The sequence below is a fragment of the Nerophis ophidion genome, linkage group LG13, assembly GCF_033978795.1.
Source record: "Nerophis ophidion isolate RoL-2023_Sa linkage group LG13, RoL_Noph_v1.0, whole genome shotgun sequence".
Lineage (NCBI taxonomy): Eukaryota > Metazoa > Chordata > Actinopteri > Syngnathiformes > Syngnathidae > Nerophis > Nerophis ophidion.
The window spans coordinates 56,714,784-56,740,264 of record NC_084623.1 but is presented as its reverse complement, the minus strand read 5'-3'; the positions used below and the strand labels follow the sequence as shown (position 1 = coordinate 56,740,264).

The 25,481-nt window shown below is 38.3% G+C and overlaps 2 protein-coding genes across 5 annotated transcripts in view; one reads left to right on the top strand and one right to left on the bottom strand.

Annotated features, from left to right (window-relative positions):
* The first annotated feature begins 13,096 nt into the window (after positions 1–13,096).
* On the top strand, positions 13,097–13,650 carry LOC133564993 (sarcolipin). Its single transcript, XM_061919491.1, has 2 exons — positions 13,097–13,256; positions 13,320–13,650. The coding sequence occupies exon 2, from the start codon at positions 13,366–13,368 to the stop codon at positions 13,459–13,461; it is 96 nt and encodes a 31-aa protein (XP_061775475.1). The 5' UTR covers positions 13,097–13,256; positions 13,320–13,365; the 3' UTR covers positions 13,462–13,650.
* Positions 13,651–15,887: 2,237 nt separating this feature from the next.
* kbtbd3 (kelch repeat and BTB (POZ) domain containing 3) overlaps positions 15,888–25,481 on the bottom strand; it is a 63,602-nt gene continuing 54,008 nt past the window's right edge. For 3 of the 4 annotated variants that reach the window (XM_061919251.1, XM_061919249.1, XM_061919250.1), the window contains 3 exons: positions 24,752–25,042; positions 21,493–21,642; positions 15,888–20,526 (listed from right to left, as the gene is read on the bottom strand). In XM_061919251.1, coding sequence (XP_061775235.1) covers positions 20,407–20,526; positions 21,493–21,642; positions 24,752–25,042 — 561 coding nt within the window. In that variant the 3' untranslated portion in view covers positions 15,888–20,406. The remainder of the gene's footprint in view (positions 20,527–21,492; positions 21,643–24,751; positions 25,043–25,481) is intronic. The other variant, XM_061919252.1, reaches the window with a different exon arrangement.

The window sequence follows — 25,481 nt, the reverse complement described above, 5'->3', positions numbered from 1 at the left end:
ACCCCGCCTTCCGCCCGATTGTAGCTGAGATAGGCGCCAGCGCCCCCGCGACCTCAAAAAAAAGGGAATAAGCGGTAGAAAATAGATGCACTTACAGATGTAGCAAGGAACTGTAGTTACTGACAGTGGTTTTATGAAGTGTTCCTGAGCCCATGTGGTGATATCCTTTACACACGGACGTTAATTTTGATGCAGGATATAAGTTCGCGCGCATTTAATGTTGGTTTTCATCCTAGTCGCATACGTGCAGTGATTTCTCCAGATTATGTGAACCTTTTGATGATGTTTTCGAGCATAGATGGTGCAATTCCTAAATTCTTTGCAACAGCTGGTTGATAAATGTTGGACAATTTGTTCAGGCATTTGTTGACAAAGTGGTGACCCTCACTTTGTTTGTGAACGACCGAGCATTGCATGGAAGCTGCTTTTATACCCAATCATGGCACCCACCTGTTCCCAATTTAGCCTGTTCACCTGTGGGGTGTTCCAAATAAGTGTTTGATGAGCATTCCTCAACGTTCTCAGTCTTCTTTGCCACTTGTGTCAGTTTTTTTGAAACGTGTTGCAGGCATCACATTTCAAATGAGCCAATATTTTGCAAGATATAACAAAGTTCTTCAGTTGGAACATTAAGTATCTTGTCTTTGCAGTCTATATTCATTTTAATATAAGTTGAAAATGATTTGAAAATCCTCGTATTTTGTTTTTATTTACCATTTACACAACGTGACAACTTCACTGGTTTTGGGTTTTGTATACTTCAAGTCCTTTGTTACAGTACATCAGGGGTCGGGAAACTTTTTGGCTGAGAGAGCCAAAAAGCCAAATATTTTAAAAAGTATTTCCCTAAGAGCAATATAATATTTTTTTTAACACTGAACACAATTAAAAGCGTGCATTTGTAAGTAAGACCAACATTTCTAGAGTATAATAGGTCTATTATTGTTTGTAATAACATTGTTATTCTGAAGCTAACTGTGGAGGGGGCGTGGCCTGCGGGCCTGCAGCGAAACGGGGTGTTGCCAGGACCGGCCTCGAAATCAGCGACAGGTGCGTAGATGGCCCAGCTGGGCCTTTTTATCTAATCACCTGTCGCTCTGTTATAAGCAGCAGCCAGGAGGAGAGACGGTGTTGGAGCTGGAGCCAGAGCGCGAGCGAGAACAAAAGCGAAAAAGAAAATTGCTGGAAAGCAACTTAGAGACTTATTGAAAAATACAAAATATTGTAACCCTGAAACAGGCTCCAATGTCGGTGCTTGGGGGTCTGAAGAACCCCCAGGAGGGCAAACCCCGCACTAACCAATAATAAATAAATAACTTCTTACCATTAACGCAACTTCTTGAACATAAAAAAGCATGAGAATGTTTTATATTTTGAATGTTATTTTTAACACTGTGATTACAAGTGGAATTATTCGTTATTTATCCTGTTAAGCAATGTCAGCTCAGATTTATCCGCGAGCCAGATGCAGTCATCAAAAGAGCCACATCTGGCTCTAGAGCCATAGGTTCCCTACCCCTGTAGTACATCAATGCACATTCAAGGACATATACAAATATTCATGTGCCAGATTCTAGCCAAAGCCAAATTTTTTATGCTAATTTTTTTGCTGTTTTCATCGTATAAAGTCGGTCCGTCAAAATAATGCACACATTTGTCAGAATAATTGTATGTAAGTTATCACGAAACTTCAATCAATCAATCAATGTTTATTTATATAGCCCCAAATCACAAATGTCTCAAAGGACTGCACAAATCATTACGACTACAACATCCTCGGAAGAACCCACAAAAGGGCAAGGAAAACTCACACCCAGTGGGCAGGGAGAATTCACATCCAGTGACAATGCTGACTATGAGAAACCTTGGAGAGGACCTCAGATGTGGGCAACCCCCCCCCCCTCTAGGGGACCGAAAGCAATGGATGTCGAGCGGGTCTAACATGATACTGTGAAAGTTCAATCCATAGTGGCTCCAACACAGCCGCGAGAGTTCAGTTCAAGCGGATCCAAGACAGCAGCGAGAGTCCCGTCCACAGGAAACCATCTCAAGCGGATCAGCAGCGTAGAGATGTCCCCAACCGATACAGACGAGCGGTCCATCCTGGGTCTCGACTCTGGACAGCCAGTACTTCATCCATGGTCATCGGACCGGACCCCCTCCACAAGGGAGGGGGGGACATAGGAGAAAGAAAAGAAGCGGCAGATCAACTGGTCTAAAAAGGAGGTCTATTTAAAGGCTAGAGTATACAAATGAGTTTTAAGGTGAGACTTAAATGCTTCTACTGAGGTAGCATCTCCAACTGTTACCGGGAGGGCATTCCAGAGTACTGGAGCCCGAACGGAAAACGCTCTATAGCCCGCAGACTTTTTTTGGGCTCTAGGAATCACTAATAAACCGGAGTCTTTTGAACGCAGATTTCTTGCCGGGACATATGGTACAATACAATCGGCAAGATAGATATAAGATATAATATATAAGATATAAAAATAAAAAGATAGATATATAAGATATAAAGATGTTCATGTGCCAGATTCTATCCAAAGCCAAATTTGTTATGCTAATTTTTTTGCTGTTTTTATCGTATAAAGTCGGTCCGTCAAAATAATGCACACATTTGTCAGAATAATTGTATGTAAGTTATCACAGAACTTTCTGTTCCCGGCGAGGAGACAAAAGCTGTCTTTGATCTTACCGAGCAAAAGGCTTGTAAAACTCCACTGTGTACGATGGGAAGCGACATGAAGGTGTCGGTTTCTTTGATGTATTGTGATCCACAGGAAGATCTTGTCTAAACCCAAGATTTACAAAGTGGAGAGGAAGCGGGACCTGACGCTAGCTCCAGGCATCTTTTCTTTGAACTGTTTTGTGGCCGAGGGCAACAGCTGTTTATGACCCCCTCTCCCCTTAAAACAGCTGTTTATGACCCCCTCTCCCCTTAAAAACAGCTGTTTATGACCCCCTCTCCCCTTAAAAACAGCTGTTTATGACCCCCTCTCCCCTTAAAAACAGCTGTTTATGACCCCCTCTCCCCTTAAAAACAGCTGTTTATGACCCCCTCTCCCCTTAAAAACAGCTGTTTATGACCCCCTCTCCCCTTAAAAACAGCTGTTTATGACCCCCTCTCCCCTTAAAAACAGCTGTTGCCATGTAATCAGGGGAAGTCAGAGCGTGAGACGACACTTGCAAGAGTACAGGTGTACGCGCTCTCCTCATTGAGCTAAATTAAACGCTGTCTGTTTGATTCCTTGCTTCTTGTCTGTTTAATAAATGTCATCGGTGTTTGAAATTGACAACATTAAACCGAACCCTGCTTTAGAGGAAGTCTCGTGAGATTTGAAGTGACGTCACGTTTGATGACAATCTACCAAAATAGTTTTTTTTTTAATTCCAGAGAGATTTGGTTGATTTTGAAATTGTAGTCATCTTCTTTACCCTTCGACACTTTCAAATGTTCCATGTTCCTTTAGGACAGGGGTCGGGAACCTTTTTGGCTGTAAGAGCCAAGAAAGCCAAATATTTTAAAAAGTATTTCTGTAAGAGCCATATAATTTTGAACACAAATAAACGCGTGCATTTTATAAAAAGTCTCTTATTCTTTGGAATAATATTGTTATTCTGAAGCTAACTGTGGAAGGGGCGTGGCCTGCGGGCCTGCAGCGAAGCAGGGTGTTGCCAGTACCGGCTTTGAAATCAGCGACAGGTGCGTAGATGGCCCACCTGGGCCTTGTTGTCTAATCACCTGTCGCTCTGTTATAAGCAGCAGCCAGGAGGAGAGACAGGGTCGGGGCTAGAGCCAGAGCGCGAGCAGGAGCGAAAGAGCAATTGAGAGACTTATCGAAAAATAAAATATTGTAACCCTGAAACAGGCTCTTATGTCGGTGCTTGGTGGTCTGAAGAACCCCCAGGAGGGCAAGCCCCGCACTAACCAATAATAAATTAATGACTTCTTACAATTAACGCAACTTCTTGAACGTATAAAAGCATCAGAATGTTTTATATTTGGAACGTTATTTTTAACACTGTGATTACAAGCCTTCCCGGTAAGGTTTATTCAGGTGTACTGGAGAGGAGGCTACGCCGGATAGTCGGACCTCGGATTCAGGAGGAACAGTGTGGTTTTCGTCCTGGTTGTGGAACTGTGGACCAGCTCTATACTCTGGGCAGGGTTCTTGAGGGTGCATGGGAGTTTGCCCAACCAGTCTACATGTGCTTTGTGGACTTGGAGAAGGCATTGGACCGTGTCCCTCGGGAAGTCCTGTGGGAGTGCTCAGAGAGTATGGGGTATCGGACTGTCCGCTCCCTGTATGATCAGTGCCAGAACTTGGTCCGCATTGCCGGCAGTAAGTCGGACACATTTCCAGTGAGGGTTGGACTCCGCCAAGTCTGTCCTTTGTCACCCATTCTGTTCATAACTTTTATGGACAGAATTTCTAGGCGCAGTCAAGGCGTTGAGGGGTTCCGGTTTGGTGGCTGCGGGATTAGGTCTCTGCTTTTTGCAGATGATGTGGTCCTGATGGCTTCATCTGGCCAGGATCTTCAGCTCTCACTGGATCGGTTCGCAGCCGAGTGTGAAGCGACCGGAATGAGAATCAGCACCTCTAAATCCGAGTCCATGGTTCGCCCCCGGAAAAGGGTGGAATGCCATCTCCGGGTTGGGGAGGATACCCTGCCCCAGGTGGAGGAGTTCAAGTACCTAGGAGTCTTGTTCACGAGTGGGGGAAGAGTGGATCGTGAGATCGACAGGCGGATCGGTGCGGCGTCTTCAGTAATGCGGACGTTGTATCGATCCGTTGTGGTGAAGAAGGAGCTGAGCCGGAAGGCAAAGCTCTCAATTTACCGGTCGATCTACGTTCCCATCCTCACCTATGGTCATGAGCTTTGGGTCATGACCGAAAGGACAAGATCACGGGTACAAGCGGCCGAAATGAGAATCAGCACCTCCAAGTCCGAGTCCATGGTTCTCCCCCGGAAAAGGGTGGAATGCCATCTCCGGGTTGGGGAGGAGACCCTGCCCCAGGTGGAGGAGTTCAAGTACCTAGGAGTCTTGTTCACGAGTGGGGGAAGAGTGGATCGTGAGATCGACAGGCGGATCGGTGCGGCGTCTTCAGTAATGCGGACGTTGTATCGATCCGTTGTGGTGAAGAAGGAGCTGAGCCGGAAGGCAAAGCTCTCAATTTACCGGTCGATCTACGTTCCCATGCTCACCTATGGTCATGAGCTTTGGGTCATGACCGAAAGGATAAGATCACGGGTACAAGCGGCCCAAATGAGTTTGGGTCTCTCCCTTAGAGATAGGGTGAGAAGCTCTGCCATCCGGGAGGAACTCAAAGTAAAGCCGCCGAGAGGAGCCAGATGAGGGGGTTTGGGCATCTGGTCAGGATGCCACCCGAACGCCTCCCTAGGGAGGTGTTTAGGGCACGTCCAGCCGGTAGGAGGCCACGGGGAAGACCCAGGACACGTTGGGAAGACTATGTCTCCCGGCTGGCCTGGGAACGCCTCGGGATCCCCCGGGAAGAGCTAGACGAAGTGGCTGGGGAGAGGGAAGTCTGGGCTTCCCTGCTTAGGCTGCTGCCCCCGCGACCCGACCTCGGATAAGCGGAAGATGATGGATGGATGGATGGATTACAAGTTGAATAATTAATTACTTATCGTGTTAAGCAATTTCAGCTCAGATTCATCCGAGAGCCAGATGCAGTCATCAAGAGAGCCAACTCTGGCTCGCGAGCCATAGGTTCAATACCCCTGCTTTAGGACAACTTGCTCGCGCTCGCATGAAAGATGAGCTCCGAGGATTGTTTGGCCTGGAAAACAAATGGCTGAAACACCAAAACTGGAGCGGCACCACATGTCCGCCCTGAGGCACGCCGCCTCCCTGTGAGATGCCGGGCGGGCGTCCAGACTTCCAACACTCACTCTGGGCATCTTTGTAGCGTAATTAGCGGGGGAACGCGGCACAGAGCCAGACCGGCCAATGGAGAAACCAGACCTGGGTTTTTAAAATAGTGCTTCAGTTCTCAACAGGTCTGGAGGGGTTTGATGTTTACTGACCATCAGAGTCCGAGGAAGCCATATTTGAAAACAAACAGGAAGGTTTCCGCCAAGAACAGGGGTCGTACTTGAACGTGCTCCTCCTAATGACAGTTATTCGAGCAATGTAGCGGTATGGCTCGGTTGGTAGAGTGGCCGTGCCGGAAACTTGAGGGTTCCAGGTTCGATCCCCGCTGTTGTGTCCTTGGGCAAGACACTTGACCCACCTGCTCCCGGTGCCACCCACACTGCTTTAAATGGAACTTAGATATTGGGTTTCACTATGTAAAAGCGCTTTGAGTCACTAGAGAAAAGCGCTATATAAACATAATTCACTTCGATAGGCGATGATAAAGTGCCAAGGGATTTTGTCAAGGACACGCTGCTTCATTTTATTTGGCCCTCAAAAGCCTGGAAATAATATGTATCAATAAAATACTGTAACTTTTCTAACTAAATGTATTCTTTCCTTCTAAATTGGGAGAAAAAAAAAAAAGTACTCCATGTAATCGCAGATTATGTTAACTTAAATATTGTCTAATTATGCAAACATATATTATCAAACATTCAAACCGTGTTTTAAATATAAATAAATACTATTAATGAGTTCAAAGCAAGTTATCCATCAAATTGTGCAATGTCCATTCATCCATCCATTTCCTACCGCTTGTCCCATTCGGGGTTGCGGGGGTGCTGGAGCCTATCTCAGCTGCATTTGAATGGAAGGCGGCGTACACCCTGGACAATATATATATATATATATATATATATATATATATATATATATATATATATATATATATATATATATATATATATATATATACACACACACACATATTATACATATATATACACATATATACATAAATATATGTATATATATATATATACTGTATACACACACATATTGTATATATATATATATATATATATATATATATATATATACACAGACATATTATATATATATATATACACACACATATTATATACTGCGAAGAGGTGGCGACTTGTCCAGGGTGTACCCCGCCTTCCGCCCGATTGTAGCTGAGATAGGCGCCAGCGCCCCCCGTGACCCCAAAAGGGAATAAGCGGTAGGAAATGGATGGATGGATGGACATATTGTATATATATACACACATATATATATATATATATATATATATATATATATACACACACACATATATACATATATATATGCATATATATATATATATATATATATATATATATATATATATATATATATATACACACACATATTATATATATGTATATATATATATATATATATATATATATATATATATATATACAATTTGGCTCAATGAGGAGAAACGTGTTGGGCTGTACACTCAGTTACGGGGGGGGGCTTTTTTTTTTCTTCTTTGTCATGAAAAAGGGACGTTTTTGTCATGCAAAAGGGACGTTTTTCTGGTTGGTGCACTAATTGTAAGTGTATATTGTGTTTTTTATGTTGATGTAATAAAAAAAAAAATGTTTTTTTTTTTTATAAAAAATTCTGCACCCTTGTACAGCGTCACCCCACCGCTCTGAGGAACAAGTTCCCTGCCTCCGCATTTATTTGGGCATTTTCTGATTCCATAGCTGCAGCTGCTTCTAAGGGGAGGTGGTCATCAACAGCTGAAATCGGTCGTAAACAGTTCAAAGAAAAGGTGCTTGGAGCGGTGTCAGGTTTGCCCCCTCTGCTTTGTAGATTTCAGGCCATGATAAGGTCTTCCTGTGGCTGTCCAATAGGTCTTTTGCTTGATAACATCAAACACAGATTTTGTCTTATCGAAGGGTGACCAGAACTCATGGGAACACAAGTTGTGTGATAACTTACATGCAATTATTCTAAAAACGGGCGACTGTTTTGGAAACTGCTACGACCTTGATTGATAATTGTCACTTCTCATCGTTTGGCTCCTAAAAAAGGAAGGCGGGGGTCCTAAAAGGGCTGTACATGTACGCCGCACGTCCCAGAATGTACGGAATGGCGGACAGTCCTGGGTCTCTACTGCTTTGGCGGGTAACCCAGCTAGCATCTTGTCTGCGGGACCCCAGCAGCACGGGTCGTATGACAATGGGAATCCCGGGTCAAATCGCTCTTTGTCCGTCCGTTGGCAGGATGGGACGGCAGCCGTTTTGATCTGCTGGATCCCCTGGGAATGCCCCCGGGACGGAAAGGCTGGAGACAGACACTTTGTCCCGGCCTGCGGGCGCACAGGAGAAGGTGTCGGTGTCACGAGGAGAAGGTCTGAGCAGCTGTCGAGTGTGAGACGAGCTGAGAGGTTTGCTGGCCCTCGGGCACAGAAGAGGAGGGACCAGGGAGGCAAAACAACAACTGGAGAGAACGCCCTCTTTGGCTGGATGGAGCAAATATAAGAGCAGCTGTGCTGATTTGTGTCTTTATTACCAAAGTCTTTATTGACACTCAATTGATGGAACGGATTATTTTACCTTTAAATCAAATTAATGACATTCATTTTATCATTTGCTTTAATTTACTTGAAGTAAGTCTGGAGTTTTGAAGCAACAAATATTTATGCACTGAAACTCCATACACCAGATTTAAAAAACACACAATTTTTTTACACTGAATTTTTAAACAATTCATTTTTAAAACACATAATTTATTTTTAATACACTGAATTTTAAAACACATTTTTTTACACTGAATTTTTCTGCACGGAAATTCCATACACTAAATATAAAAAAAACACACAATTTTTTTAGACTGAATTTTTTAAACACTGAATTTTTAACTTTTTTTTTTCACTCAATTTTTACAACACTGAAGTTGTTTTATACTACATTTTTACACAATGATTTTTAAAACACAATTTGAATACACTGATTTTGAAACAACAAATATTTCTGCACACTTTTTTTGCACTGAATTTTTAAACAATTAATTTTTAAAACACATAATTTTTATACATTTATTTTTAATACACTGAATTTTAAAACACTTTTTTTTTACACTGAATTTTTCTGCATGGAAATTCTATACACTAAATAGAAAAAAGACATAATTTTTTTGACTGAATTTTTAAAACACTGAATTTTAAACTTTTTTTTTCCACTCAATTTTTACAACACTGAAGTTTTTTTATACTACATTTTTACACTGAATCTTTATACAATAATTTTTAAAACACAATTTGAATACACTGATTTTGAAACAACAAATATTTCTGCACACTTTTTTTACACTGAATTTTTAAACAATTAATTTTTAAAACACATAATTTATTTTTAATACACTGAATTTTAAAACATTTTTTTATACTGAATTTTTCTGCACGGAAATTCCATACACTAAATATAAAAAACCACACAATTTTTTTAAACTGAATTTTTAAAACACTGAATTTTTGTACACTGAATTTTAAACTTTTTTCTCCACTCAATTTTTACAACACTGAAGTTTTTTTACACTGAATCTTTACACAATGATTTTTAAAACACAATTTGAATACACTGATTTTGAAACAACAAATATTTCTGCACACTTTTTTTACACTGACTTTTTAAACAATTAATTTTTAAAACACATCATTTTTATACATTTATTTTTAATACACTGAATTTTAAATCACTTTTTTTTACACTGAATTTTTCTGCACGGAAATTCCATACACCAAATATAAAAAACACACAATTTTTAAAACACTGAATTTTTGTACACTGAATTTTAAACTTTTTTTTTCACTCAATTTTTACAACACTGAAGTTTTTTGTACTACATTTTTACACTGAATCTTTATACATTAATTTTTAAAACACAATTTGAATACACTGATTTTGAAACAACAAATATTTCTGCCCACTTTTTTTACACTGAATTTTTAAACAATTAATTTTTAAAACACATAATTTTTATACATTTATTTTTAATACACTGAATTTTAAAACACTTTTTTTTTACACTGAATTTTTCTGCACGGAAATACATACACTAAATATAAAAAACACACAATTTTTTTTAGACTGATTTTTTAAAACACTGAATTTTTTTACACTGAATTTTAAACTTTTTTTTTTCTCTCAATTTTTACAACACTGAAGTTTTTTTATACTACATTTTTACACTGAATCTTTATACAATAATTTTTAAAACACAATTTGAATACACTGATTTTGAAACAACAAATATTTCTGCACACTTTTTTTACACTGAATTTTTAAACAATTAATTTTTAAAACACAAGTTATTTTTAATACACTGAATTTTAAAACACATTTTTTTTACACTGAATTTTCAAAACACATAATTTTTATACATTTATTTTTAATACACTGAATTTTAAAACACATTTTTTTACACTGAATTTTTCTGCATGGAAATTCCATACACCAAATATAAAAAACACACAATTTTTTTAGACTGAATTTTTAAAACACAGAATTTTTGTACACTGAAATTTTAACTTTTTTCGCCACTCAATTTTTACAACACTGAAGTTTTTTTATACTACATTTTTACACTGAATATTTATACAATAACTTTTAAAACACAATTTGAATACACTGATTTTCAAAACACTGACTTGTGTACACTGATTTTGAAGCAAGAAATATTTCTGCACACATTTTTTACTCTGAATTTTTAAACAATACATTGTTAAAACACATAATTTTTATACACTGAATTGTCAAACACATTTTTATACTGAATTTTACAAGTCTAAATTTGACAACAGAGTTTTTTTTACATTGAGAATGTATGCAATGATTTTTAAAAAACAGAATTTTTATACACTAAGTTTTAAAACAGAATTTTACAACACAAAGGTTTTCACACAAAATTTTTATACACAAAATTTTAAAACACACATTTTTTTGGACTGAATTTTTAAAACATTGAATTTTTGTAAACTGAATTTTAAAAAAATTACACAAAATTTTACAACACTGATGTTTTTTATACTATATTTTTACACTGAATCTTTATACAATAATTTTTAAAACACTAATTTATTATACAATAATTTCTAAAACATTGAATTTGTGTACACTGATTTTTGAAGCAACAAATATTTGTGCACACATTTTTTTACATTGAATTTTTAAACAATGTTTTTTTTAAAAACACATAATTTTTATATGTTGATCTTTAATACACTGAATTTTAAAACACACATTTTTTTAACCTGAATTCTACAACACTAACTTTTAAAACTGAGGTTTTTTACACTGACATTTTATGCAATGATTTTTAAAACACTGAATTTTTATACACTAGATTTTAAAACACAGAATTTTACAACAAAACTTTTTACACTGAATTTTTAAAACACATAATTTTAAAAACACAATTTTTGTACGTTGACTTTTAATACACTGAATTTTAAAACACACTTTTTTTTTTACAATTAATTTTTCAACACTAACTTTTAAAATACTGAGGTTTTTTACACTCAAATTTTAAGCAATGATTTTTAAAACACTGAATTTTTGTACATTCAATTTTAAAACCATGAATTTTACAACAAAGGTTTTTACGCTGAAGTTTTTAACAAATATTTTTAAAACACTGTGTTTTGTACACATTTTTTAAGCAACAAATATTTAGTGCACAATTTTTTTTACAGTGAATTTCTGTAGACTGAATTTTACAATTCTTTTTTACAGTGAATTTTAAAAACACTGACTTTTTATACGTTGATATTTAATACACTGAATGTTACAACACTAAATTTTAAAACAGTTATTTTGCACATTTTTATAAAAAGATTTTTAAAACACTGAATTTTTACACACAAAATTTTAAAATACTGAATTTTACAACAATAAGTTTTTTTACCCTGAAATTTTTACTAATGATTTTTAAAACACTATCTTTTTACACTACACTTTTCACATATTTTTTTACATTGATATTTAAATCCTGACTTTTTTTATACACTGATTTTCTAAGCAACAAATCTTTCTGCACTATTTTTTTACACAGAATTTTTAAAACGATTTTTTTACAGTAAATTAAAAAATTTTTTTTTTTTAAAACACTGCATTTTTATACGTTGATTTTTAATACACAAACTTTTTAAACACAGAATTTTTGTACACTGAATTAAAAAAATAAAAATTTCACACTGAATTTTACAACACTAAGGTTTTTTACACTGAATTTTTTTTTACAAAGATTTTTAAAACACTGAATTTGTTTACAATACATTTTAAAATGTATTGTATTGTATCGAAGTGGCTGGAGAGAGGGAAGTCTGGGCTTCCCTGCTTAGGCTGCTGCCCCCGCGACCCGACCTCGGATAAGCGGAAGATGATGGATGGATGGCATTTTAAAACACTGCAACTTTTTACACTACAATTTTCATAAAAATATAAATAATATGACTTATTTTTATTTATTATTATTTATTCTATTTTTTAAATTTTCCTGAAGGAACTCTCCTGAAGGAATCAATAAAGTAATATCTATCTATCTATCTATCTATCTATATTTTATAACACTTATGATTGGGTCCTCAAACATTTTTGTGGGATATTTTTTATTTTTATTTTTTTAACTGTCATTGCTCAAAAAATATTGATTTAAAATCGATTACTTCACATTTAATATTGTACTTGGAAGGAAATATCACATATTTGTTTTGCTTTTGCCATAGAAAAAATGGGTTTTCTCTTCCCAAAAAGGCAAAAAGGACATACAATCAAAAGAGACTAAACCTGAATTAAGAGATTTTAGCGTTGAATAATAATAATAAAAAATAATATGACTTATTTTTTCAAATTTTTCTGACCCTTCTGGTTCCCTGGCACCAAAAAATAAGGGAGCCCTAAAGGTTAAAAAATCGACATATTGCTTTTAAAGATGAAAACTAGCAAAGTGGCCCCCGCATGCTTTGATGTGTGAGTGTGTGGCCCCCCGGGTGGATAAAGAGCAACAAACAGGGAGTTGAAGTCCGCAGACAGCAGCTATTGTGCGTTACTTGTCATGTTGCTACACAATTGTGTTTGCAATGAAGACTTATAAATAAACCGGACAATAACACGGTGGATTGGCCCAGTGTGACATCATCGAGCGTGCATGTGAAGCGTGGGCGGTCCACTGAGGGGTCTACTTTAGGAGCTGGATCCACAGACCACACAAGTCATCAAGTGGCGCTCAAAGACCGAAGACCACCTGCAGGGGTTGTTGTGTTTTTGGGGTGGAAATGAAGAGGAATGTCCCGCTTGTGACATCGCAAAAAAAGGTAAGGACTCACCCGCCGAGGAAGACCTCCCGATGCCCAATGACCTTCTTCTTCTGCTCTCAGGACCGGTCCGCTTAGTCCCCCATATCTCCTGAAAGCGACGTGCGCCATGGACCGCTCCGTGCAGGAACTCTTCCTCAACTTCATGATCGTCCTGGTCACCGTGCTGCTGATGTGGCTGCTGGTCAAGACCTACCAGGACTAGCCTGCTTGTCCACTTCCTGTGTGGGGACTCACACACGGTTTTAGTATGAAAGGTGACTTTTCTAGGGTTGTGTGCATGCCATGAGAGGCAAAAGTCGTTGGCGTGCAGCGTGTAACCTGGTCAGTTGACAACATGACATTTTGCACACGTATCCGCTCGATGCTGACAATAAAATCACAATTTGGTTGACGCTTTCTGTTTTCTGTACATCAAATGGAGAGCTGCATTCTTTTCATCTCCACCTAAAAACACACCCATCGCAATAAAAAGGTGGGGTTTTACAGTCTGTTGAAAACAAGCCATTTTGGGGGTTCTCTCATTTACATGCAAATTAACTCCACTCTGCATCTACAATTTAGGGATGGGTACCGAATCCAATTCTGATATAAGTTATCACACAATTTGTTTTCTATGAGTTCAGGTTGACCAGTTGCCCGGGTTACAAATCTGTCTTTGATCTTATCAAGCAACAGACTTGTAAATCTCCACTGGTGTCGGTTTCTCAGTTCTGGACAGCCACGGGAAGGGACTTATCAGCACCCGAAATCTACGAGCAGAGGGGGCAAACCTGACATCGCTCCAAGCACCATTAGTTTGAACTGTTTATGACCCAGTGCAGCTGCTACATAATGAGGGGCGGTATGGCGTAGTGCAGGGGTGCCCATTACGTTGACCGCGGGGGGTGTGTCAGTCGATCTCGAGCCAGGCTTTAAAAAAAAAATAGACCTAAAAATTAGTGATCATCAATCTTCACCAAGACGTCACTTAAATGACATTCACGGTACCGGAGGGTCTTGTGAGATGACGCTGGCTGCTGCAAGATCATTATTATGAAAATATGACCGAGAGGAAGGCGAGAAACACTTTTTATTTCAACAGACTCTCGCGCCGTACCTTCCGTCAAAACTCTAAAGGCCGACTGCACATTTCCTATCTTCACAATAAAAGCCCTGCTTCATGCTGCCTGCGCTAACTAAATACAGAGTCTCGGAAAACTGGCGTGCACAAGCGATCTCTCAGAAACCGAGACTCTTATTTTGTTAGCGCAGGCAGCATGAAGCAGGGCTTTTATTGTGAAGATAGGAAATGTGCAGTCGGCCTTTAGAGTTTTGACGGAAGGGACGGCGCGGAAGTCTGTTGAAATAAAAAGTGTTTCTCGCCTTCCTCTCTGTCATTTTTTCATAATAATGAACTGGCAGCAGCCAGCGTCATCTCACAAGACCCTCGGGTGCCGTGAATGTCAATCAAGCAAGCTACGGAATTTGCCGCCAATGTTTTTCTTGTAAAGTGTATGGAAGCTGGATGAATTAGATGCCAAAAACCAACCACTTTCATGTGGTATTGTACAGAAAGGACAACTTTTTTTCTCCTCCATTTGAAAATGTGGGCGTTATCATCATTACTGTCTGATTCCAATCAATGCAAGTCATCAGAATCAGGTAATACACCAACTTATATTCTTGTCTTGGTGAAAGAAAGACATCTATATGTGTTACACATGCTTGTATTATCATTAAACACATTTAACTTGTTTACAAAAATGTCTCTTTCATAAATAAATAAATAAATAAATATAAATGATATATATAAATGAGGTAGATCCCCTCGAGCTGCAGCTATGTAATCAGGGAATGGCGAGGAACTTTTTCCTCAGAGCGTGAGGTGACATTGTACGAGGGTGCAGGTCCACATGCTCTCCTCATGAGCTGAATTAAATCCAACTTGTTTTCCCATGAGTTCAGGTTGCCCTGCGCGAAGACAAAATGTGTCTTTGATCTTATCAAACAAAAGGCTTACCGCTTGTAAACCTCCACTGTGTGCGATGGGATCCGACGTGGAGGTGTCGGTTTCTTTGATCTATTGGACAGCCACAGGAAGACCTTATCATGACCTGAAATCTACAAAGCAGAGGGGGCAAACCTGACACCGCTCCAAGCACCTTTTCTTTGAACTGTTTATTACCGAGTGCAGCAGCTGTTTATGACCACCTCCCCTTAGAAACAGCTGCGGCTATGTATTTAGAAAATGCCCAAATAAATGCAGAGGCGTGGAACTTGTAACTGGGGTAACGCTGTACGAGGGTGCAGGCAGGCATGAGCTAAATTTAATACTGTCTTTGTTTGATTCCTTGCTTCTTGTCCTGTTTAATAGATAGTTCGGGGTTTGAACCTGACAGCGCCTGAACTCAGACAGACCGCCTCTATGGCAGAGCTGGGCAAATATTTTGACTCGGGGGCCACATGTGTCCAGGGGGGCCAATGTGTATGTGTGTATAGATGATATATATATACATATAGCTGTAAAAATCTACTGTTCAACGTGTGTGTTTGGCTCCCTTCTTTTCAGGAACACTAATATCAAACTTCACAATGTCCGATAGAGCTCTAAAAAAGTTATGACACACCATCTCGAAAAAAGACGGAATAGAATTTTACAGTATTTTTACTGAATAGGACACCCAGAATGTACATGAAAATAAAGACAGTGGGATTTACAATTTTAACTACGAACAATAAAACACTGAATATTAACAACATTTGAACATCGCTCTTCTTTAAAGTGGAGTTTACAATATTAACTATGAACAATAAAACACTGAATATTAACAAAATATGAAAATCGCTCGTCTTTAAAGTGGGATTTACAATATTAACTATGAACAATAAAACACTGAATATTAACAACATTTGAACATCGCTCCTCTTTAAAGTGGAATTTACAATATTAACTATGAACAATAAAACACTGAATATTAACAAAATATGAACATCGCTCTTCTTTAAAGTGGAATTTACAATATTAACTATGAACAATAAAACACTGAATATTAACAAAATATGAAAATCGCTCTTCTTTAAAGTGGAATTTACAACATTAACTATGAACAATAAAACACTGAATATTAACAAAATATGAACATCGCTCCTCTTTAAAGTGGGCTTTACAATATTAACTATGAACAATAAAACACTGAATATTAACAAAATATGAACATCGCTCGTCTTTAAAGTGGGATTTACAATATTAACTATGAACAATAAAACACTGAATATTAACAAAATATGAACATCGCTCCTCTTTAAAGTGGGCTTTACAATATTAACTATGAACAATAAAACACTGAATATTAGAAAAATATGAACATCGCTCCTCTTTAAAGTGGACTTTACAATATTAACTATGAACAATAAAACACTGAATATTAACAAAATATGAACATCGCTCCTCTTTAAAGTGGACTTTACAATATTAACTATGAACAATAAAACACTGAATATTAACAAAATATGAACATCGCTCCTCTTTAAAGTGGGCTTTACAGTATTAACTATGAACAATAAAACACTGAATATTAACAAAATATGAACATCGCTCCTCTTTAAAGTGGAATTTACAATATTAACTATGAACAATAAAACACTGAATATTAACAAAATATGAACATCGCTCTTCTTTAAAGTGGAATTTATAATATTAACTATGAACAATAAAACACTGAATATTAACAAAATATGAACAACGCTCCTCTTTAAAGTGGGCTTTACAATTTCAACTATGAAGAATAAAACACTGAATATTAACAAAATACGAACATCGCTCCTCTTTAAAGTGGGCTTTACAATATTAACTATGAACAATAAAACACTGAATATTAACAAAATATGAACATCGCTCCTCTTTAAAGTGGAATTTACAACATTAACTATGAACAATAAAACACTGAATATTAACAAAATATGAACATTGCTCCTCTTTAAAGTGGAATTTATAATATTAACTATGAACAATAAAACACTGAATATTAACAAAATATGAACATCGCTCTTCTTTAAAGTGGAATTTACAACATTAACTATGAACAATAAAACACTGAATATTAACAAAATATGAACATCGCTCCTCTTTAAAGTGGAATTTACAATATTAACTATGAACAATAAAACACTGAATATTAACAAAATATGAACATCGCTCCTCTTTAAAGTGGAATTTACAATATTAACTATGAACAATAAAACACTGAATATTAACAAAATATGAACATCGCTCTTCTTTAAAGTGGAATTTACAACATTAACTATGAACAATAAAACACTGAATATTAACAAAATATGAACATTGCTCCTCTTTAAAGTGGAATTTATAATATTAACTATAAACAATAAAACACTGAATATTAACAAAATATGAACATCGCTCCTCTTTAAAGTGGAATTTACAACATTAACTATGAACAATAAAACACTGAATATTAACAAAATATGAACATCGCTCCTCTTTAAAGTGGAATTTACAACATTAACTATGAACAATAAAACACTGAATATTAACAAAATATGAACATCGCTCTTCTTTAAAGTGGAATTTACAACATTAACTATGAACAATAAAACACTGAATATTAACAAAATATGAACATCGCTCCTCTTTAAAGTGGGCTTTACAATATTAACTATGAACAATAAAACACTGAATATTAACAAAATATGAACATCGCTCCTCTTTAAAGTGGGCTTTACAATATTAACTATGAACAATAAAACACTGAATATTAACAAAATATGAACATCGCTCCTCTTTAAAGTGGGCTTTACAATATTAACTATGAACAATAAAACACTGAATATTAACAAAATATGAACATCGCTCCTCTCTAAAGTGGAATTTACAATATTAACTATGAACAATAAAACACTGAATATTAACAAAATATGAACATCGCTGTTCTTTAAAGTGGAATTTACAATATTAACTATGAACAATAAAACACTGAATATTAACAAAATATGAACATTGCGCCTCTTTAAAGTGGGCTTTACAATATTAACTATGAACAATAAAACACTGAATATTAACAAAATATGAACATCGCTCGTCTTTAAAGTGGGATTTAAAATATTAACTATGAACAATAAAACACTGAATATTAACATTTGCGCATCGCTCCTTTTTACACTGGGATTTACCATATTAACTATGAACAATAAAACACTGAATATTAACAAAATATGAACATCGCTCTTCTTTAATGTGGAATTTACAATATGAGCTATGAACAATAAAACACTGAATATTAACAAAATATGAACATCGCTCTTCTTTAAAGTGGAGTTTACAATATTAACTAGAAACAATAAAACACTGATTAACAAAATATGAACATCGCTCCTCTTTAAAGTGGGCTTTACAATATTAACTATGAACAATAAAACACTGAATATTAACAAAATATGAACATCGCTGTTCTTTAAAGTGGAATTTACAATATTAACTATGAACAATAAAACACTGAATATTAACAAAATATGAACATCGCTCCTCTTTAAAGTGGGCTTTACAATATTAACTATGAACAATTAAACACTGAATATTAACATATGAGCATCGGTCCTCTTTTACTTCTCAGATCAGCTCCTCGACAGTTGTGTATTGTTTTAAAATCAAGCAAAACACAACAAAAATGTAACAAACAGCAAAATATGAATGCAAAGTGTAATAAACACCTACAACATGATATACTACCGAGTAAAAATCTGCTTCCGCATCTGTTTCTGACACACGTTTCGGGCTGGCCGCTCTGAAAACAAACCCCGCCCACTCTGCTTTCTTCCTGGTCTGAGACCAGGAAAGACCAAATATACGATTTTAACTTCTTCCTGCTTCTTCTCATTCACAACTGACTTTAATGTTATGTTGATTGTCTTATTTTTATTCTTCAAGTGTCAATGAAAACCACAACTGAGATGGATGCTACACTCCAACAGCTGCTGCGTAATAAGTACAATACTTACAGTATTAACACTTTTTAGGGCGCAACATAACACATTCAACTTCTTCGTTAGACCACATACTACATAAAACCTGTACAGTACTGCCATCTAATGTCTTGGAAGCACAACTGCATTGCAAGAGAGACTCAACTGGACAGCACAGTTATTAGCCCATTTTTAAATGTTACATGAAAAAATAACATTTTATTATTAAACAATTAACATTTATTAACAAACAAAATTGGTACTATTTAGTACGACTATTGATTTCCAGATACTGGGGATTGGTACCGTACGGTACCCATCGTTAGGTAGCAGCGTCATCTCAGCTATATTCTGCTATTTCACTAATGCTAACTGTAAGCGTGTTGTTGTTAGCACGTTAGCTCATATTTTTATTTGCTGGACACTATCTGGCCAGAATTTCTATTCGGCTTTGGCTCTTCATTCACACGAAATGTCTGCCGAAATTACTTTTTTTTTTAAGATAGTGCAAGAAAAAATCTACCGTATTTTTTGGACGATAAGCCGCTACTTCCTACCTATGCTCTGAACCCTGTGGCTTCTAAAACTGTGCGGCTAACTTATGAATTTTTGTTTGCCAAGTAGTTTTCAACAGACACACTGTTAATGTGTTATTGTTTGTGCTACATCGCCATCTTTTGGGCTAGTTCGCTCACTGCTGCAGGTTGAAAATCCACTTTCTGTTCCGTGCCTTGAACCGGAAGTATATCCCGTTTTGTCTTAAACGTTTTAAACTCGTACGGATTCTTCGTTCATCACTCCAAGCAGCATTTGTAAGTTTTTACAATATAACTAAAACAATTCCATCCATTTTTTACCGCTTATTCCCTTTGAGGTCGCGGGGGGCTAAAACAATTCTTGCTTACTAAACCATCCCGTGTGTGATATCTGTAAGAGTGTTTTCATGCATATTTCTACCTGCTATTGTAATGTAATCAAGCTAGCGTTATTAGCATTAGCTAATCAGCTAACACGTTTACAAGTGCCCGTGTTAGTATTATTAACTTTTAAAGTAATTATTTTGGTATTGTTTCACACAATCCTCAGTAAATTCACTACAACGTTACCGTGGAGTCATTGAGTCTGTTTTGAACCTTTGATCTCCAGACCGGGAGACCAACATGTTAACCACCGTTTCGACGTTTGTGCGTCAAAGGTCACACCAGGGGTCACTGTGCCTGTTGAAGCTGATGAGCTGGCAGTGGAATTCAGTCAGCGCTCTGGGCATCGAGGACAACTCTTCCCATTGGCCCCGGTCACTGTGGTACACCTTTGAAAAGTAACAAAAACAAAACATCTCAGTCAATGACAATACTCCGCCCAACAAGAGTGCACCTATAAAAACACTCGCTCTCTTTGTTTCACCGCTTCACCTTCAGCCAGCTAGCATCAAGACTTGAGCATGGATATCCACACAATCTTGCCATCTCTGCAGTAGCACAGCTTTCGTCGGTAAAGTGTGCGGAACAAACGACTGACCATTTCGTCGGCTTTCCCCACACTCTCGCATTTTGAACAAATTTCGTCCAATTTCTTGCCACTTTCGCATCTTTGGGCCAGTGGTGCAACTTGAATCCCTCCCTGTTAGTGTTGTTACACCCTCCGACAACACACCGACTAGGCATGATGTCTCCAAGGTTCCAGAAAATAGTCGAAAAAACGGAAAATAACAGAGCTGTTTGTAATGTGTTTGAAAAAATTTAAATGGTGGCTTTATTACCTAGGTGACGTCACGTTCTGACGTCATCGCTCTCGGAGCGATAAATAGAAAGACCCATTTAGAGTTCGGAAATTGGTTAAAAAAATAGATGGTCTTTTTTCTGCAGCATCAAGGTATATATTGACGCTTACATAGGTCTGGTGGTAATGTTCCCCTTTAAGGACCTCTGACGTCGACCACAAGGAAGTGTTTTAAATGTTAAATAAAAATTGTATTGTGATCACTTCAACGCTACTTATAGGTCGGTGCGCCTTATTTATGAAAATAAAGCCAAATCAACCCGATCATTGACAGTGCGCCTTATAACCTGGCGCGCCTTATGTATGAAATATAAAGTACTTATATCCATGAGGTCATTCAGTCCATCAAACTTGCTGAAGATTATCTAACAGAATGGCAAATTACCTAAACAACCGCATTGAGAGTTTATGCCAGGGTCACACATGTACACACTACTCGAGGACCAAACATAAATCACAAAAAAAGGACAATTGCTAACAAAGACTTTGTTCCCACCTGGACTTCATCTGTGATCTCGTTGGGGGAATAGTCGCCTCCCAGGATGTAGATTTTGTCCCAGGTACCCACCGCTTCAGCATTGAACCCTGCACACCCGAAGGATCCCTTATCCTTCCACGCGCATGTCTCAGGGCAGAAACTGTACATCTGGAGAAAAAACATGCCGGAGTGAGAAGAGGATTTAAAATAATTAGCGCATGCTTACTTTTACCGCATGCCTTTGGTAAGCGCAAGATTGAGAAGAGGTTTTAAAATAATTAGCGCCCTGGCGGCAAGAAAATACGGTATATATATATGTGTGTGTGTATATATGTATATAGATATACACACACACACACACACACACACACATATACAAATACATACATTTAGAGAAAAAGAGCCTATACATATGTGTACATATCATATTAATAGAATGGATATATATAAATACTATAAATGGATATTAAGAGCATGTGAAATTTGGACTTCTATTTTGTTTACTTCCGTGACAATTGCCTTAAAACATTTTTAATCAATCTGAAATATCAAGCAGCTAAAATGCACCAAACATAGACATTGTTTTGCATTTTCCCATCATGCTATGTAATGGATTTAAATGGGTGTCATTTTGCATGTTTTAATGGAGATTGGAAATGTTTTTATAATATCCACAAAGTTAAGTCTTTTGACATTTTGTATTAGTTGGATTTGTATTAAATGTTTGCTCCATGACTAGGGAAGGTTGTTTGCATTGGGTCATATAAATACATTTTGCACATTTAGATAACATCCATCCAGCCATTTTCTACCGCTTATTCCCTTTGGGGTGGCGGGGGGCGCTGGAGCCAATCTCAGCTACAATCAGGCGGAAGGCGGGGTACACCGTGGACAAATCCCCACCTCATCGCAGGGCCAACACAGATAGACAGACAACATTCACACACTAGGGCCAATTTAGTGTTGCCAATCAACCTATCCCCAGGTGCATGTCTTTGGAAGCGGGAGGAAGCTGGAGTACCCGGAGAGAACCCACGCAGACACGGGGAGAACATGCCAATAAAAAGGTATTTGACCAGGAAAAACTGAAAAATGTTATCCTCTAGATCAGGGGTGCCCATTACGTCGATCGCGATGGACTGGTCGATCTCGGAGGGTGTGTCAGTCGATCTCAAGCCAGGCATTAAAAAATAGACATAAAAATGAGCAATCATCAATCATACCAAGACTTCACTTTCGTCAGTTGTTTGACATTCTCGGCACCCGAGGATCTTGTGAGATGACGCTGGCTGCTGCGAGCTCATATTTAAGAAAAAAATCACTAACAGGGCGGACGCAGAGAAACATTTGATTTCTAGAGACTCCGTACCTACTGTCAAAACTCTAAAGACCGACAGCACAGTTCCTGTCTTCACCATAAAAGACCTGTTTCATCCCGTCTGTGCTAACAAAATAAGAGTCTCAGAAAGCTAGCGTGCACAAGCTAGCAAGCTACGGAGTTTGATGCCAATGTATTTCTCCCCCGCCCTCAGCGACCGCTTTCTCACTTGCTTGCCCACCCGCACACTCACTGACGTCACTCACCTGCTGCCAGACATTAAAGGGCCACACACATATGCTACTCTCATAACAAAGTGTTTAAAAACCAGTATGCAAGTTGGACAAATGAGATGCCAAAACCAACCACTTTCATGTGGTATTGGACAGAAATGACTTTTTTTTTCCTCCATTTGAAAATGCGGACGTTATCATCATTACTGTCTGATTCCAATCAATGCAAGTCATCAGAATCAGGTAATACACCAACTTATATTCTTGTTTTCATGAAAGAAAGGAATCTATGTGTGTTAAACATGCTTGTATTATCATTAAACACATTTAACTTGTTAACAAAAATGTATCTTTCACAAATAAATAAATATAAATTATAAATGGGTTGTACTTGTATAGCGCTTTTCTACCTTCAAGGTACTCAAAGCGCTTTGACACTACTTCCACATTTACCCATTCACACACTGATGAATGGAGCTGCCATGCAAGGCACCAACCAGCACCCATCAGGAGCAAGGGTGAAGTGTCTTGCTCAAGGACACAACGGACGTGACGAGGCTGGTACTAGGTGGGATTTGAACCAAGGGACCCTCGGGTTGCACACGGCCACTCTCCCACTGCGCCACGCCGTCCCAAATTAAATTATAAATAGGAATGAGGTAGATCTCCTCGACTAGGTCAATTGAAAAGTAGCTCGCCTGCAGAAAAGGTGTGAGCGCCCCTGCTCTAGATGGCGACAAAATGGCAACATCAAAAGTGTTAGACTTGAATAATGAATCTAATGAAGACCTCCTTTTTAGACCAGTTGATCTGCCGCTTCTTTTCTTTCTCCTATGTCCCCCCCTCCCTTGTGGAGGGGGTCCGGTCCGATGACCATGGATGAAGTACTGGCTGTCCAGAGTCGAGACCCAGGATGGACCGCTCGTCGGGACCCAGGATGGACCGCTCGCCTGTATCGGTTGGGGACATCTCTACGCTGCTGATCCGCTTGAGATGGTTTCCTGTGGACGGGACTCTCACTGCTGCCTTGGAGCCACTATGGATTGAACTTTCACAGTATCATGTTAGACCCGCTCGACATCCATTGCTTTCGGTCCCCTAGAGGGGGGGGGTTGCCCACATCTGAGGTCCTCTCCAAGGTTTCTCATAGTCAGCATTGTCGCTGGCGTCCCACTGGATGTGAATTCTCCCTGCCCACTGGGTGTGAGTTTTCCTTGCCCTTTTGTGGGTTCTTCCGAGGATGTTGTAGTCGTAATGATTTGTGCAGTCCTTTGAGACATTTGTGATTTGGGGCTATATAAATAAACATTGATTGATTGATTGAAGTCTGGAGGGCCTAGTTTGGACACCCCAGGTGTAGACCATGGTATTGAAAAGTGGAAGTTCCATGAGAAGCGGGAATTTTTTGGAACTTAGACATTTTTTAATTTGTCCAGGATGTGTTGCTGGTGGAATGATTGAATCGATTGAAAAATGGGAGGATTGTGAACCTTTGGAAAAGTGTTCAAATTGGGAAAAAAATGTCATGGGAAATGTGAAATTGCTGTAAATGAGAGAATTTTGGGAAACAAATCAAATGGGCAGCAAGTGTGTCATGAATGAGGCCAACATTAATTAACATTAAGGAGTAAAATGTTGCTAAATTACTACACTGTGTAAATAATTGTAAGCAGTCACACAAAAATAGTTTGAATATGACACAAGCCGTGCTAATCCCAAGTCCCACCTTGTGAGTGGACAGGTCACAGAGGTGCAGAGTCTGACGAATGGAAACCGCTTTGACCAGCGCCGCGTGGAAGAACTGACCAGAGTCTGCCACCAGGCGGCTCCACTGGTCGTGATGGGCATGGTAGCTGAAGAAGCAGTCCAGCGAGGGGTTGAAGGAGTCGCTTCTCTCCTCTCGTGATCCCAGAGTGTAGATCTTGTTGCCGCAAGCACTGGCCTCCGGGTAGAAGACTGCGGTGGGCAGAGGACTGACCGGAAACCAGCGACTGTTCAGCGGCTCGTAATACTCCACCTGACGTAGAAGAACAGGTGTTGACATGCTGACGAGAGTGTGCATCAAACTAGGGATGGGTTCTGTTTTGAAGCGGCACGGTACCAATCCCTGGTACCTGGGAATCGACGCCGGTACTTAACGGTACTAATTTTCAGTGCTTCTGTGTGTGCTAATAAATATGAATTGTTTCACAATAAAGTTGCATTTTTAAAATGAACCGATTATGACAACTGTGCTGTCCAGACGTTTTATCTTGTTTTTTTAGATTATTTTGAGTCTCATTTCTGCAGTTGCCCTTTAGATCAATCAATCAATCAATGTTTATTTATATAGCCCCAAATCACAAATGTCTCAAAGGACTGCACAAATCATTACGACTACAACATCCTCGGAAGAACCCACAAAAGGGCAAGGAAAACTCACACCCAGTGGGCAGGGAGAATTCACATCCAGTGGG